We start from the raw sequence: 17,705 nt of genomic DNA, 5'->3' as shown, positions 1-17,705 counted from the left end.
CTATAGAAACTTGGAGTGGGATAGGGTGGGTTTGGTGATGTGATCAGCCTCTCCTGAGAGATGCTTCCCTTGTTGGACACATGTCCGTTCATCACTGTCCCCAGGTTACTGGGCTTATACACTCACAGTTTATCTCCTCCCTAGTCCCCTCCACAATTTCTTGATAATTTCAGCATTCCAAGTAGCAGACCCATTTGACCTGCAACCATCACTATTCCTTCCAAAATCTGAGATGTCCCCACATCATGCACCAGACCCCAAATCCTGAACAGAAAATCTTTTGTTAGCACAGATCCCTCTCTGGAAACTGAATTCCGTGTGTAATTCCATAGTCACAGACAGACATCCCACTTTCATTGACCTACTTCCACTGAACTGAGTCAACCTCTTTGACACTACTACTTCTTGTGAGTGCTTAGGTCTCCTGTGGTCACCTCTCTATCTTTTGCAAGATGGGACCACTAAAAATTATCACGTTAACTATTGTAATTTGCTGTTGTATCATCTTTCCCCTGAAAATTATGCAAACAAAAAATCCAGGATGGGTCAATTCTCAATGTAGAGTGTCCCTGCTCCTGCCCAATGAAGGGCATGCACAACCATGACCATGGTGCCTTTACCAACGAACAGTCTCCATGAGTCACACCAGTCCTTGCCCATCCTTTGACAAACATTCGTGTCTTCCTCTTCTTCCTCTCAGTGACCATTTAAAACCTGAAATACCCTACTAGAGACCCCTTAACAGTTTATCTCATGGAAGACTATCATGACAACAAGCAGAAATAAAAGCACTGGAAAGAGAAGTAGATATAGAAGCAATTGTAAGTAAACACATTTTTTTAAAAAGTGTTTTGCTTGGAACATTGATTGGATGAAGGCACGAACACCAACCTGAGATAGTGGCTTCCTGTTGGCACAGTTGATGCCCCCAATGAAGACCATGTTGGGCATGATTGGCCTGGGGTAGTCCATCACAAAGTCCCCTCGGAACAGCCACACGGATGCATGGCTGAGAAGATCCACCACTGACACCTCTCTCTGAAAAAGCTCAGAGGCAAGGCTTGCATAAGGGGCAGAAAGAGCATCGCAAATGTAGGACAGGGCCAGAGGATAGAGCATGTTCTTGACCCTTTGCAGGAATGTCATGTGATCTGAATTGGTTGTTAATAACTTAGGAATATAGGAGTAAGGATTTGGACACTGTGTGCCCTTCAAGTCTAAGTCACATGGAATGTACCTTAAAAAAAACACAGCAGGAATTGATAGGTACTTAGCCAGCACCACCCCACAGAGGTAAATGGGGTCTATTAAAACCACATCAAAGGAAGTAGCATTCAGGTGCCTCATTAGGGTCTCATTATGCAGCATCTCCACACAAGACCTATGAAAGACCAAAGACATATTTTTCAAAATTGCCATACTTTTAGAAAATGTCTTCAGAAAATGTTCTGTTTCAAAGTACAGCTGAGTGTGGCCCAGCATAAGGCGATCAAATTCATCCTGGGTCCATGGAATGGCATAGGTTGTCAGGGTGAAAAAGTTCTCTTCTTTGATGTGCATATTCACCTCTGGGGTGAGGACCACCACCTGGTGGCCTCTGGCATGGAGCTCCCGCACGGCTTCCCGCATGCTAAGCCAGTGGCTGCCATCAGTGGGTACCACCAGCACTTTCCCACTCTCAGCCCAGGGCTGGACACTGAGGAGGAGCAGCAGTCCTGTAGCCAGCCACAGCAGGGGAACCTGGGGTCCTGTGGCCATCTCAGCAGAAGCCGCCAACAGCTGACTGTCTACCCCACGCTGTGCCTTCTACATTTGTTTTCTTCATCTTAATTACCTTGTCACTGAGCCACCTAGCAAATCATCATGTAATTGGAAGACAGAGTGCCCTCCTCTAGTTAATTATTACCGATAAACCAATCATTGTCTTTCATTATGGGCCCCACCTTGGGAAAGACCGATCACTCCTATCTTGAAAAGCTCATCTGACCCTGCGCTTGCTCTGGGGAACATCCAAGTTTACGCTCTTGTTTCTCATCCAATTCCCAATACAAGGCTGTGAACACCCATTTCATGTCACTGCCTCCTACTTCTCTATGAACCACATTTATCAGGCTGCAGCTGAGGTCTGAGGAGTCACCACTGCCCTAGTCCCCAACCATATGCTCTCTGCTGGATGTGACCCTATTTGCTAATGCTTCAAACTCTTTCTTCTCATGTATGAGTAACATAGCACATCCAAAAAACAGACAACATTGCTAAGCCAGCTTTCTCTAAACAGAGAGTGTGTAGGCTGGCTATCTGGTTTTGGTCATTTTTCACACCAGAATGTTTCTTGTATGGATCAAAGAGGACTATCTCTGAAGTGGCTGTCAATATGAAAAAAAGCTGCAGGGAGGCTGAGCTCAAGATGTGGTTATCGGATTCTTGGGAAGACCTTGTTGAGGATTCTCCATCTATCCCATGGAATAAGAGGTCCTGCTGTCTAAAGCACACATGGGCAAGATAACCCTAGCAAGGACCCACGGTGGGTTCAGGGAGCTCCCTGCTCACCAAGGGACTGGGGGAGCTAGAACCTGGCCTCAGATCTTGTACAGTCTGAATTCCTCTTCTGAATGCTGAAGGCTCCAGTCTTCTGCAAGTCTGCTTAGAGACTAAAGTGTCCATTCATCCAGGCCTTTATTTCATCCTGAAGATTATGATCAGGCTTTTCTCCAAGTCAATCCAGCACCAAGTTCTGATAAGAACGGTTCCTCCAGAACAGCATGGGCTGCATAATTTGTGGGGACCCAAGTTCAAATTTCAGATGGAGAATTAAATGTGTGCCCTTCTAAGAGAGAGACACCCTGAGCACTCACAAGGGTCTCAAGTCCACAAGGTTCGTCCTGTTCCGGAAAGTCACCTCTACGTGTGCTCACAAGATTGCTCATGCCTCCTTGTACTGGTCACCCCAGGATGATGTGGGCAGGTTCTCTGGTCTGTGCACACTTTCTATCTCACTGTCTCTGTGTCTTCTTGCCTGGCCATGTCTGCCATTTCTGTTGAGGCTGAGGCTTCCCTTAGAGAGGAAGTTACCCCCATTAGAGATCCACATTGATAATAGATTGCACCTTTGGACAGAAACTATGGGACAGGCAGCGAATGGAAGCATCCACCAGGGACACGCCCAGCTCAAGGGCAACATAAGCAGGATGGCACAGAGAAGGAAGGTCTTCAAGGGCTTTGGGAACTCTCCAGGGGAGGATAATTCCTGGGGAATTGTGAAGATATAAAGGGCTAGAAAGGGATTCTTAGCGGTGAGTGCAACGTCTCAGCCTCTGAATTATACTTCCAACCCATTTAAAATTCTTTCCCTCTAAGCACCCTCCTGATGAGTCCAAGGTGAGGGGTGGAACACACCTGGGAGGTTGCTCTTGCCACATTCATGGGCTCCCGTGTTCCACCTCCAAGTAGTGGTGTTTTATTTAGACAGCGAAGTCATCTGATTTCAAGTGACACATCTGGAACACCTAGACACTGGGGAGGCCCATGTACCTTGGAAGATGGTGGTACTCCAGAGACCTGGGGGTGCTGAGGAGAGCAGAACTACAGGGAGGGAGGAGCTCCTGGTGCCTGGGAAACAGGAGCAGCTGCCCAAGGCACCAGCTTCCAGGGTCTGGAGATGAGGAGGGGTCTGGGCTGCACAGATAGACTTGGAGCCATCTGAATATGTGGTGGTTGAAGCCATGGGTGTCAGTGAGGTCACCCCAGCAAAGTCCAGAGACAGAAAAAGGCATCCTGAAAGCCTGACCTGTGTAGTCTTATTCGCCTCTGCCAATCTCACAGACCTAAACATACAAACTGGAACTCTTTCATGTTTTTAAGAGAACGTAGAAACTAATCTTCACATCTTGGGGTGGACAAAGTTTCCTTAGGGTACAAAAAGTACAAACAATAAAAACTTTGCTAGAATGTACCTCATCAAAATCTAGAACTTTTGCTCTTTGAAAGGTATCGTTTTTTAAAGATGAAAAAAAAAAAAAAAAGGAAGACAAGGAGAAAAGGAGATAATTGAATGGTAAGCTGATAGCTCTGAAGGCTGGAGAATAGAACTCTATGGAGTGCAGGAACAAAAATTAAATTTAAATTAAATTTAAAGGAACAAAAATTAAATTCCTCATATAGAGGAAAATCTCCTAGCTTTGAATACGATGTGGGTTTCACTTTAAGTTTAGTGTCTGCGGTAGGCAGAATCACAGCCCCACGAAAGTATCTACATTGTAGTTCCTCAAATCTGGGAATATGTTCCATTACATGTGGAAGAGACTTCACAGATCTGATTAAATTAAGGGTTTTGAGTTGGGGAGGTCATCCTGGATGTCTGGGTGGGACGATGTAATCACAAGGGCTCTTACAAGTGAAAGAGACAGATGTAAGAGTTGGAGACTTGAGGATGCTGCACTGCGTCTCCATGGAAATGGAAAAGTACCATGGAATTCCAAAATTAAGAAGGGAAAAGGAAATTTCTGTTAGAGGAATGAGCTTACACTCAATGGAAAGAATACAATTAAGAACAGAGAGAATCAGAATGCTGACATCAAAGAAACTATCAGATTGAAACCATTCTGGTTTTTGTTGTATTTTAAATAAATAAATTTAAAAACCATAGGAGCTGAACTCCTGAGCTCAATGATTCTCCCACCTGAGCCCCCCAAGTAGCTGGGACCACAGGTGCATTCCACTGCACCTAACTTTTCATATTGGAGTTTAAAAAACTGTTTTCTAAACTTTTAAAACACGATTTTCACATGCCAAAGAAATTTTCATTTTTTTAAGACAGGGCCTCACTCTGTCACCCAGGCTGGAGTTAGGTGGTGTGAACACATGGCACACTGCAGTCTCCATCTCCTGGGATCAAGTGATCCTCCTGCCCCAGCCTCCCCAGTAGCTGGCACTACAGGCCTGCACCATCACAGCTGGATGCTGTTTTGATTTTTTGTAGAGATGGAGTCTCAGCATGTTGCCCAGGCAGCTCTCAGACTCCTGGGCTCAAACAATCCTCTTGCCTCAGTCTCCCAAAGGGCTGAAATTACAGGTGTGAGCCACCCACCTGCACACAAATTATTTTCAAATTAAAAGAGATGGGGAATTTTAAAAATAATGTAGGGGTAGCAATACTGATATCAGATAAAATGTATTTTAAGGGTTATTATTTAATGATAACAGCAAACTATGTGAAGAAAATACAAGTCTCAAACCTACATGCATCAATCTAATCACTATGTATAAAGCAAAAACTATTCAAGAACCAAAATATAACTGGAGCAGAATTTGTTATGTAAGGGGATTTTTAAAAAGACATCCTTCCCAGAATTGGGAAGGTTTAGTAGAGGGTTTTTAAAAGAAAGAAAAATTGCCCAGTGTGGTGATGGCTCACACCTGTAATCCCAGCATTTTTGAAAGCCAAGGCTAGTGAATCACTTGAGGTCAGGCATTTGAGACCAAACTGGCCAACATGATGAAACTCCATCTCCAGAAAAATGCAAAAAAAAATTAGCTGGGCATGGTGTCATGCACCTCTAGTCCCAGCCACTTGGGAGACTGAGGCAGGAGAATCAGTTCAACCCAGGAGGTGGAGGTTGCAATGAGCCGAGATCCCACCACTGCCCTCCAGCCTGGGAAACAGAGCGAGACTCATTCTCAAAAAAAAAAAAAAAAAAAAGAAAAGAAAAGAAAAGGAAAGAAAAGAAAAAGACAAGAAGAGAAAAATTGAAAAGACAGAATTTAAGTTGTGTCCATGGAACATTTATAAACATTGACCATATTGTTGTCACTAACTGCATAGGACAACTGAGCACTTGAAATGTGGCTATTCCAAATGGAGATATGCTGTAAGTGTCAGATATATGCTAGAGTTTGAAGACTTAACAAGAAAAAAAATCTATGAAAGATAGCTAAGTCATAATCTCATATTGAATACATGTTGAAAGAATAATATTTGGGATAAATCTGGTTTAATAAAATGCATTTTAAAATTAATTTCAGTGGTTTCTTTTTTGCTGGTTTCTAACATGCCCACTAGAAGAGTTTAAATTATGTATGTGGCTTACATTATATTTCTATTCTGTATTAGACTATCAAGTAACCTATTAAGAATTTCTTAAGTAGTGTCTTCACAAGAAACGTTTTCTTATTATAATGCAAAATAACTAGAAAAAATAAGAGGGAGATGACTACAAAAAATATTCACAATATCAGAATTAGGAAACAGACTTATAGACAGTCATTGCATCAAAGGAGAAATTTTAAAACTGATATTTAAATTATCTAAAAGCAGTGACAAGAACAGCAATTTTTAACAAAAACTGAGGGACACAGAAAAAGTTTTACTCAGAGCCCTCAATGCTTCATTAAGAAAAATCAAATGTAAAGAAATGTAACATTCCTCTAACGAAGTTAGAAAAGCAGCTACAAAATCAGCCAAAAGAAACGAGGATAAAATCATTAAGGCAAAAATAAGCTGCAATTAATGAGACAGAAAATGAAACACTAAAAAGAATATACAAATTCCACAATTATTTCTTTGAGAAGACCAGTCAAATAATTCAACCTATCATAAACTTTAAATCAAGGAGAAAGAGAGGCAGAAAAAACATAAGATTTCAAATATGGTCTTGTATATTTGCAGAAAAATTTCAAATCTAAGGGTCAACCAAACCAAGTAAGTAAGGGTGACAAAATAACAAAGGAAATTAACGTAATAAAAATGATAATGGCATGCCTATCACAGATAATACATGATAAAGATTTTGGTGTAAATGATCTATCATGCACTCAGTAAATTGGCATGAACACGGCAAAGGTCTCCAGGTGAAACACCTTGTTCTGCAGGAGTCTTTTAAACTCTAGTAACGATGATGATAGTTCTTCCTCTAAGAGGCCTAAGGTGATCTGTGAAAATTCTTCTTTATTCACTTGACCCAGAAACACCACAAAATCATGCAAAACAAGAGGTTTCAGTTTTCCTGTTCACTTAAAGGACATTCGTGAAACTACCCAGGCCATCAAGTATATGCATATACAAAGAGCCACCAAGTGTCTGAAAGTTGTCACTTTATGGAAGCAGTGTGTACCATTTCGATGTTGCAATGGAGGGGCTGGCAACGTGCCCAGGGCCGAACAGTGGGGCTGGACACAGGGTCAGTGGCCCAAATAGGGTGCTGGATTTTAGATGCACATGCTTCAAAATGCAAAGAATAATGCTGAATGTCAGGGTTTAGGTGTAGATTCTCCCATCATTAAGCATATCCAAGTAAACAAAGCATCCAAATGAGCCATGGGTCTTGCAGAGCTCATTATCAGATTAACCCTTACATGACCCCCACTGCCATATCAAGATGATTTTTACTGATAAGGAACAAATTGTTCCTAAACCTGAGGATGAGGTTGCATAGGAGAAAAAGATATCCTAGAAGAAAATAAAGGAAAAAAATACCTATGGCACCAGAATAAATTCAGCATAAAGTAAATGCAATTGTAGGTAAACATGTTTTTAAAAAGTGTTTTGTCTGGAACATTGATTGGATGAAGGCACCAATACAGACCCGAGATAGTGGCATCCTGTTGGCACAGTTGATGCCCCAATGAAGACCATGTTAAGCGTGATCAGCCTGGGGTAGTCCATCACAAAGTCCCCTTGGAGCAGTCACACGGATGCATGACTGAGAAGATTCGCCACTGATACCTGTCTCTGAAAAAGTTCAGAGGCAAGGCTTACATAAAGAGCAGAAACAGCATGGCAAATGTAGGACAGGACCAGAGGGCAGAGCATGTTCTTGACTCTTTGCAGGAATGTCATGTGGTGTGAATTGGTTGTTTATAACTTAAGAATACAGGAGGAAGGATTTGGACATTGTGTGCCCTTAAAGTCTAAGTCACATGGAATGTTCCTGAACAAAAAACACAACGGGAATCGACAGGTACTTAGCCAGCACCATCCCACAGACAGAAATGGGGTCTGTTAAAACCACATCAAAGGAAGTAGCATTTGGGTGCCTCATTAGGCAGTATTATGCAGTAGCTCCACACAAGACCTATGAAAGACCAAAGACATATTGTTCATAATTGCCGTATTTCTAGAAAATGTCTTCAGAAGATGTTCTGTTTCAAAGAACCATTGAGTGTGGCCCAGCAAAAAGCGATCAAATTCATCCTGGGTCCATAAGGAATGGCATAGGTTGTCAGGGTGAAAAAGTTCTCTTCGTTGATATGCATATTCACCTCTGGTGAGGACCACCGCCTGGTGGCCTCTGGCATGGAGCTCTCGCACGTCCTCCCACATGCTGAGCCAGTGGCTGCCATCAGCGGGCACCACCAGCACCTTCCCACTCTCAGCCCAGGGCTGGACACTGAGGAGGAGCAGTAGTCCTGTGGCCAGCCATGGCAGGGGAACTTGGGATCCTGTGGCCATCTGAGCAGAAGCCATCAGCAGCTGACTGTCCACCCCATGCTGTGCCTCCTACCTTTGCTTTCTTCATCTTAATTACCTTGTCACTGAGCCACATAGCAAACCAACGTGTAATTGGAAAACAGAGTGCCCTCCTCCAGTTACTTATTATCCATTAATCTATCATTGCCTTTCATTATGGGCCCCACCTTGGGAAAGACCGATCACTCCTGTCTTGAAAAACTCATCTGACCCTGCGCTCACTCTGGGGAACATCCAAGTTCAAGCTCTTGTTTCTCATCCAATTCTCAACAAAAGCCTGTGGTAACCCATTTAACGTCACAGCCTCCTACTTCTCTGTTAACCACATTTATCAGGCTGCAGCTGAGGTCTGAGAAATCACCAACAGTGGAGGCAATAGTAGGCAATCCACATTCATGCTCATGAATAACAACAGAGAACCACTACTAAGCAATCCAATAAATCTCTGTTTTGGAACCAAAGCAGAATCCATTGCTAATTCCCTCATCCACCTAATATTTATGGAATGTGTGAGCCCTACTGTATGCCAGTCACTATGCTAGGAACTAGGGCCAGAAGGCCAAGTTAGAAATGGTCCTTGCCTGAAAGGAAGGGTCAGGTGGACGGAGACAAATTCATGACCAGGCAATTACAGGGCATGGTGCTCTGGGGGCTGAGAAATCACATGGCAGGGCAGCAATGTGATGGTCTTACTTTGAGGGCACCTAAAGAGTGACATATCCATGGAAAGTGTTTCTGGAACCCTTTTGAAGGTACTTTCTTTTTAAGCTGAAGACCTAAGTTAATAGGCCACCACTTGACACACTCCCAGCTCCTATCATCAAATCAGAATGAAGGGACTTGTTACTAAAGGAGGAACATAAACATGTCCATTGCCATGTAGATTATCTACAGGACCCTCCAGGGAAACAAAGCCACCGTCCTTGAATCTCCACAGCATTTTGTTCTGCTCTGCCTTACATCTTTTAGCAGTTTGCATATCTGTCCCTGCTATTAGACTATAGCTATATCCTTTACATCTATTCCTTACAGGCAAGATTTTGGCTTTGGAATCATGCCGTCACTCAGGTGCCAGTACACAATTTTGGAGACAGTAAGCACTCTGGACATGCTTCTGTACACAGGTGACTTTCCTTCTTTTTTCGTTCTAGACCCTGTATCCAAGATAGCAAGTAAGTGCTGAATCTGGATGTTTCTACCACTGTCTCTCAGACCCAGATGCCATGGTCCTATTTCAGGGCCCCAGCCCCGCAGTTCCCCAACCCACAGCTGTCCCTTCTGAATCACTGCATCGGCTGCCAACTGAAAAACCCCACGTCGCCGCCACTTCTAAAACCTTGATCAACAGCTTCCCGGGCACAGAAGAAAATTCAGACTCCTCTGCCTTGCTCTCAAAACTCTGGGATAGATCCCAGTCCCCCTGTCCAAGCTCATTCCTCCTCTCTAGCTCTTCTGCTTGCCCCCTCCCTCTGCCTCTTACCCTCCAGCCATTCTGGATCACTTGTTGTTCCCCAAACTTGCTTTGGTGTTCCCAAATCGCTTTGTTTACACTGAACTCTACCCTCAGCCAGCTTACTATGACTGTTCATTGCGTGCTTACCAAGTGCCAAGTCCAGGTTTCAGTTATGTCACTAGAGGTTATATAAACTCAGAAGTTTGTTCTGGTGAGATAACACATCCCCATTAGCCCTAATACCCTTTATGAACTCTTAGAATGTTCTTCGATTAATCATTTTCCCTTTAGAACTGAGTGACCTTTACTAGTGTAATGCCTCACAATTTACCAAAGCAAAGAATCCAATGTCAAAAAGAGAATAAGGAGGAGGTGAAGAGAACTCAGATCTCAAAAAATTATCCCCTCAAAATTCATGGTCATGACATAGCAGTTCTAGTGGAAATAATCACTGCATCTCAAGTTTATAGCACGCCAGTGTATGGCTTCGATACAGTAACTAGTGCTGTATTTCCTTTTGTCTGAGAGGATCTCCCTGGTGTTTGTTTTAGCAGTCAAGAAAAGTGAATAACACACACAGTTGACCCTCCATATACTTGGGCTTCACATCTGCAGATTCAGTCAACAGCAGATTGAAAATATTTGGGGGGAATAGAAATGAAAAAAAATACAAATAATACAAAGAAAAAACCAATACTGTAAAACAACTTTTTACACAGCATTTACATTTATTATGTAAAAGTAATCAAGAGATGATTACAGGTTTAAAGGAGGATATGGGTAAGTCATATACAAATACTGTGCCATTTTATAAAAGGAGCTTGAGCATCTAGATTTTGGTATGAGGAGGAGTGTTGTCCTAAACTAATCCCTTCAGAATACCAGGGACTACTGTACTAGACTAGCATGTCTCAAAGAATGAGCCAGAAATCCTAGGGATCCCCAAGAATTTTTCAGGAGAATTTTGCAAAGTCAAAACTGTTTCCATAATAATCCTACTTGATTTTTTCACTGTCATTCTCTCACAAGTGTACAGTGGAGTTTTCCAGAAGCTACATGGGTGATGTGTAATATCACAATAGATTGAATGCAGAAGCTGACATGAGAATCCAGCTATTAAGCCAAGTACTAAAGCGAGATGCAAAAATTGTAAAACAATGCCACTCTTCTCACTACATTTTGTCTGAAAAAAGTTAAATAAAAATAAGATTTGATAGTGTGTCATGGGTTTCTTATTAAATTGCCCAATGAATATGTCTTTTAAATTCTGTTTTAATCTCTAACGCAGTATATATATGATAGGTATAATCCACATCAACTAAACCCAACGGGTACCAGGGCTGGAACGTTAGAGAACTGCAGTCCTAAACAACAGGATGTCTTCAGCCCCGGTCAGACTAAACTCACTCCCACCACCCTCTTCCCTCCTGTGGCCGAGGAAAAAGACTGATATAAAGCCGACTTTAAGAAAAACAGTTCTTCAGGCAGCTAAAGTCAACTCCTTCTCTTTCCCGCAACCTTATTCCCACCCTTTTTGGAGACCGCGGCTGGGCGGGGGCCGGAGTGGGCGGGGCCTGGTCTTGGGGCATCACAGAGCCTCACAGAGAGCAGGGCCAGTCCCAGCAGCACTGCATCCTGGGAAGCGAGGCGCTCATAGGCCTCGACCAATGAGATGTGGCTGCGTCACAAGGGGCGTCCCTCCAGGCGACCCAGGTCGCCAACCACTCGGGCCCGCGCCCGGGGCTGGCAGCTGTCCCGCTCGCTGCGCCAGTGCCCCGCGGGCCGTTCTGGGCGTCCAGCATGGTGGACTACTACGAGGTGCTGGGCGTGCCCCGGCAGGCCTCGACCGAGGCCATCAAGAAGGCTTACCACAAGCTGGCGCTCAAGTGGCACCCCGACAAAAACCCCGACAACAAGGAGGAAGCAGAAAGGAGATTCAAGCAGGTGGCCGAGGCCTACGAGGTGTTGTCGGACGCCAAGAAACGTGACGTCTACGACCGCTATGGCGAGGCGGGGGCGGAGGGTAGCTGCGCAGTCGGCAGGCCTTTCGAGGACCCCTTCGAGTACATCTTCAGCTTCCGCGACCCGGCCGAGGTCTTCAGGGAGTTCTTCGGTGGCCAGGACCCATTCTCCTTTGATTTCTTCGGAAACCCGCTGGAAAATATTTTGGGGAGTCGGAGGAACTCCCGGGGAAGCAGAAGCAGAGGGTCTGCACCCCTTTTCTCTACCTTCAGTGAATTTCCAGCTTTTGGGGGTGGATTTTCTTCTTTTGATACAGGATTTAGTTCCTTTGGCTCCCTGGGAAGTGGGGGCCTTTCTTCCTTCTGCATGTCCTATGGTAGTGATGGGACAGGCAGCTTCAAGTCCATGTCGACTTCCACTGAAATAGTTGATGGCAAAAAAATCACCACCAAGAGAATCATTGAGAATGGCCAAGAAAGGGTGGAAGTGGAGGAAGATGGAGAGTTCAGTTAAAGTCCTTCATAATAAATAGCAAAGAGCAGTTGCTCCGCATTGACACCAAGTAATCCCAGTCCACATTTGACTTAAAGCATATCTGGAGGAATAGCGGACTTTTTTTAGAATTGAAAGTGAACTTTACTTTCAGAAAAACTGTACCCAAGAATTTATAAACGCTTTATGCCAACGCCTATTATTGTTGGGACTACACGAATAGTACCTCTGTCTTTCAATCGTTGTAAATATCTGTATGCACTTTGCTGTTTATTAAACTTAAGCCTGAGGCTGACAATGTTTATTTCCTAGTGCTAGGACAGAATGTTCAGCTCAGCACTTTGAGCCTTACCTTTTTCCGTTGGGAAAGTATGAACCAGGTGGTTTGCTCTAAACCATTTGACTTCAATTTTTTAGTGTGCAGTGGTGAAATCTATGAATATATTAATACTGCTGAATTAATTTAATGATGGCTTTTAGTTGGACATAAATGCTGGTGATGTAGGAAAAGTTGACCATTATCTAGATAAAAAGTTAAACCCAGACTTTTTAAAAGCAGGTAAACCTGGTAAAGTGGATCCATTAGTTTCCTATCACTGCTGTAACAAATTACCACAAACTTGGTGGCTTAAACAACATGTGGTAATATTTTGGAGGTCAGACATTTGAATCCCGTATCACTGAGCTGAAATCAGTGTAAGAAGCATGTTCCCTCTGAAGGCTGAGGACAGACTTTGTGGTTACATGGTTGGTTAATGGTATACTAGGACTGTCTTCAGCCCTAACGTGGTTCTCCAACTGTGGTAGATTGCTGGGGATAGGCCCCCAAATCTGGCCAGAAGCTGGCCCCCAAACTGGCCACAAACAAAATCTCTGCAGCACTGTGACATGTTCATGATGGTCATGATGCCCACGCTGAAGGTTGTGGGTTTACTGGAATGAGGGCAAGGAACACCTGGCCCACCCAGGGAGGAAAACTGCTTCAGGCATTCCTAAACCACAAACAATAGCATGAGCCATCTGTGCCTTAAGAACATGTTCCTGCTGCAGATAACTAGCTAGAGCCCATCCCTTTGTTTCGGCCCATCCCTTTGTTTCCCATAAGGAATACTTTTAGTTAATCAATAATCTATAGAAATGATGCTTATCACTGGCTTGCTGTCAATAAATATGTGGGTAAATCTCTGTTCAGGGCGCTGAGCTCTGAAGGCTGTGAGTCCCCTGATTTCCCACTCCACACTCTATATTTCTGTGTGTGTGTGTCTTTAATTCCTCTAGCGCTGCTGGGTTAGGGTCTCCACAACTGAGCTGGTCTTGGCAGTAGGTCCTGGAAATGTAAAAAAAGCATTTCCAGAAGGCCACACAGAACTATCTTATTGCTATGCTTGGGGCATGCCAAATTAGATTGAGGAAAGTCAAGTGTATCTGTAATATTGTTTGGGTGAGTCACCATACACACAACTGAGAAAGTACCTTTCTGTTGGCACAGGTTATGCCCCAAATGAAGACCTTTAGGGGCATGTTGCCTTGGGGTAGTCCATCACAAAGGGACCCATCTTATAGGGTCAACTCTGAGGGAAGGTTTGCATAAGGCATGAGAGCAAAAGGACAACTGAACTAGACAGGCTGAGAAAAATTAAAAGCAGCATGCTGTTAATTTTTTACAGAAAAATCATGGCCTGAACACATCATTAACCAACAAAGACTGTGATAATGGGTTTGGATATGCTCTAGAACCCTCAGAGTCCAGTCTGCATGGAATGGCACCCAAGAAATAAACAGCAGGAACGGGACAGTGAGCTGGCACCATGCCACAGGGGCACACAGGGTCCCACACTGAACTCTGAAATCAACATGCTACGAGGTGCCTGGGTAGTTGCTTTATGCAATAACCATACAAGAAGTATCAGAATAAGATAGACTGTCAGGGCTTTTGAAAAATGAGTTCATTTTTTAGCAAGCCAGACGAGGGAAGTTACATGTGTGAAGATACTCACTGAGTAGTTTGCTGGGGGTAAGTTTGCTTTTGGAGCAGTTCAGGGATGAAAAGAGTTTTGAAGTGGTAGGAAGGCATGGGCAGTTTCATGGTGGTTTTGTGTGTTGGAAATCACCACTCTGGGTAGAGTAGAATGAATTGGTGTGTACCTACAGAATTAGTTACATAAATCTCATTGTTCAGTGGTCAGCAAAGAGTGGCACACCAATGTCACTCAGAGGTAGTGGATCTATAACAATTCTGGCTAGTTTTAACAGCTGAAAGAAAACAAGTTCAGTTTTGATATATCCTGGATTAGTGCTGTCGTAAATGGAAAGTGTTGCTTTTACAGAAGTGAAAGCTTGTTTGTTTGTTTGTTTGTTTTAAAGACATGATCTCGCTCTGTAGCTGTTGCTTAGGCAAGATGATAGCTCACTGTAACCACGAATTCCTGACCTCGAGTGATCCTTCCTCCTCAGCATTCCCAGTAGCTAGGACTACAGACATGCTATCATACCTAGCTAATAAAAAATATATATATATCTTTTTGTAGAGATGGGAATGATATTGACCCACTATTTTTTCCCAGCAAGAGCATATTGTTTAAAGATTTTTCAGAATTGAAAAATCTCTTTTTAAAATGTCTCAGCTCAAAAACAGAAGAGTGCTAGAGGCCTGTATGTGGGTATTCATCTTTTATAAAAGAGTTTGATAAGGTTTTCAGAGTGGAAAAAGGGGGCATTTCCTCTGGTGCAAAGATGACCATCTGGATATCCCTAAAATGAATATCCTCCATGGAAACACTGGTACCTTCTCACCAAGCACACCAGGCAAGGAAAGGCATGAACCTGTGAGCCCCAAGAGATCTGGAGACCTATAACCATTTCAGTAGGATCCAAAAAGCCAAAATGTCAGACACTTTTTCTGGCTGAAGCTCAACACAGCTGGTTTTAATTCAGCTTACATCATACACTGGAAAGCATCTGGAAGAGGGAATGATCCTTTCTGTCCATCATCATCTTCTCCTCTGATTCCACTTTCTGTCTCCAAACAGGTAGAGAGACTTTCCCATCTTGGGAAATCATTCACACAACAGCTTACCTTTCTAGGAATTTCTAATTCCACTTTCTCATCAACTTTCTCAATATGCAGATTCATTTCCTTTTCTCAGACTCTCCTTTAAACCCTTTCAGTATAACATCAATCACCACCAATCTTGTATTAGTCTGTTCTCACACTGCTATAAAGACATACTCAAGACTGGGTAATTTATAAAAGAAAGAGGTTTAATTGACTCACAGTCCCACATGGCTGGGGAGGCCTCAGGAAACTTACAATCATGACAGAAGGTGAGAGATAAGCAAAGGCATGTCTCACATGGCAGCAGGCGAGAGAGAGAGAGGAAGAGCTTGTGAGTGAAGGAGGAAGAGCCCCTTATAAAACCATCAGCTCTCATGAGAACTCACTCAGCATGACAAGAACAGCATGGGGAAAACTGTCCACATGATCCAATCAGCTCCCACCAGGTCCCACCCTTAACACATGGGGATTATGGAAATTACAATTTGAGATGAGATTTGGGTGGAAACAGAGTCAAACCATATCATTCTGCCCCGGTCCCTCCCAAATCTCATGTCTTTTCACATTTCAAAACCAACTGTGCCTTCCCAACAATCCTCCAAAGTCTTAACTCATTTCAGCACTAACTCGAAAGTCCATAGTCCAAGGTCTCATCTGAGACAAGTCAAGTCCCTTCCCCCTATGAGCCTGTAAAATCAAAAACAAGTTCGTAACTTCCAAGACAAAATGGGGGTACAGAAATTGGGTAAATGTTCCCATTCCAAATGGGAGAAATTGGCCAATAAAAGGGGGCTACAGGCCCCATGCAAGTCCAAAACCAGGCAGGGCAGTCATTAAATCTTAAAGCTCCAAAATGATCTCCTTTGACTTCATGTCTCACATCTAGGTCAAGGTGATGACAGAAATGGGCTCCTACAGTCTCAGGCAGCTCAAACCCTGTGACTTTGCAGGGTAGAGTCCCCCTCTATGCTGTCTTCAGAGACTGGCATTGAATGTCTGTGGCTTTTCCAGGCACATAGTGCAAGCTATTGGGTCTACTATTTGGGGTTCTGGAGGATGGTGGCCGCCTTCTCACGACTCCACTAGGCAGTGCCCCAGCAGAGACTCTGTGTGGGGGCTCCAACCTCACATTTCTTTACCACCCTGTGCTAGCAGAGGTTACCCATAAGGGCTCCACCCATGCAGCAAACTTCTGCCTGGACATCCAAGCATTTCCATATACCCTCTACAATTTATGTGGTGGTTCCTAAACCTAAACTTTTATCTTCTGTGTGCCTGTAGGCCCAACACCACATCGATGCTGCCAAGACTTGAGGCTTGCACCCTCTGAATCAATAGCCTAAGCTGTACCGTGGCCCCTTTTAGCCATGGCTGGAGTCACTGGGACACAGGGCACCAAGTCCTGAGGCTGCACACAGCATGGGGGGCCTGGACTCAGCCCACAAGACCATTTTTCCTTCCTAGGCCTCCAGTCCTGTGATGGGAGGGTCTGCTACAAAGGTCTCTGACATGCCCTGGAGCAAATTTTCCAAACTTTTATGCTCTGCTTCCCTTTTAAACCTAAATTCCAATTTCAGATCATTTCTCTCAAGTTCATAGTTCCACAGATCTCTAGAGTAGGGGCAAAAATGCCACCAGTCTCTTTGCTAAAGCATAGCAAGAGTGACCTTTGCTCCAGTTCCCAACAAGTTCCTCATCTCCATCTGACACTCAGCCTGGACTTCATTGTCCACAACATTATCAGCATTTTGGTCAAAACCATTCAACAAGCCTCTAGGAAGTTCCAAACGTTCCCACATCTTCCTGTCTTCTTCTGAGCTCTCCAAACTGTTCCAACCTCTGCCTGTTACCCAGTTCCAAAGTCACTTGCACATTTTCAAGTATCTTTATAGCAGTACCCTACTCTCCATGGCACCAATTTACTGTATTAGTCCATTCTCACACTGCTATAAAGACAAACCCAAGACTGGGTCATTTATAAAGGAAAGAGCTTTAATTGACTCACAGTTCCATGTTGCTGTGGGGGCCTCAGGAAACTTATAATCCTGGCAGAAGGTGAGAGAGACGCAAAGCCATGTCTTATACAGTGGCAAGCAAGAAAGAGAGACGAAGAGCTTGCAAGTGAAGGGATAAGGGCTCCTTATAAAACCATCAGATCTCATAAGAATTCACTACAATGAGGGCAGCAGGTGGAAAACTGCCCCCATGATCCAATCATCTCCCACCAGGTCCCATCCTCAACACGTGGGGATTATGGGGATTACAATTCAAGTTGAGAT

At 43.8% G+C, this 17,705-nt stretch overlaps 2 protein-coding genes and 1 pseudogene across 5 annotated transcripts in view; 1 reads left to right on the top strand and 2 right to left on the bottom strand.

Annotated features, from left to right (window-relative positions):
- LOC105473888 (UDP-glucuronosyltransferase 1-6) overlaps positions 1–17,705 on the bottom strand; it is a 136,843-nt gene that overhangs the window by 24,438 nt on the left and 94,700 nt on the right. The window contains exon 1 of one of the 4 annotated variants that reach the window (XM_071073588.1): positions 892–1,801. The exons of the other annotated variants lie outside the window; for them this stretch is intronic. Within the exon in view, the coding sequence (XP_070929689.1) occupies positions 892–1,758 (867 nt within the window). The 5' untranslated portion in view covers positions 1,759–1,801. Of the gene's footprint in view, positions 1–891; positions 1,802–17,705 lie in introns of those variants that run through there. 4 annotated transcript variants of the gene reach the window in all.
- LOC139357252 (UDP-glucuronosyltransferase 1A3-like) lies at positions 1,908–8,461 on the bottom strand (annotated as a pseudogene).
- LOC139357251 (dnaJ homolog subfamily B member 3) lies at positions 11,718–12,660 on the top strand. The gene has a single exon (XM_071073589.1). The coding sequence runs from the start codon at positions 11,718–11,720 to the stop codon at positions 12,390–12,392; it is 675 nt and encodes a 224-aa protein (XP_070929690.1). The 3' UTR covers positions 12,393–12,660.

The sequence above is a fragment of the Macaca nemestrina genome, chromosome 11, assembly GCF_043159975.1.
Source record: "Macaca nemestrina isolate mMacNem1 chromosome 11, mMacNem.hap1, whole genome shotgun sequence".
Lineage (NCBI taxonomy): Eukaryota > Metazoa > Chordata > Mammalia > Primates > Cercopithecidae > Macaca > Macaca nemestrina.
Note: the sequence above shows the minus strand (reverse complement) of the source record. Positions and strands in the feature narration are given on the sequence as shown.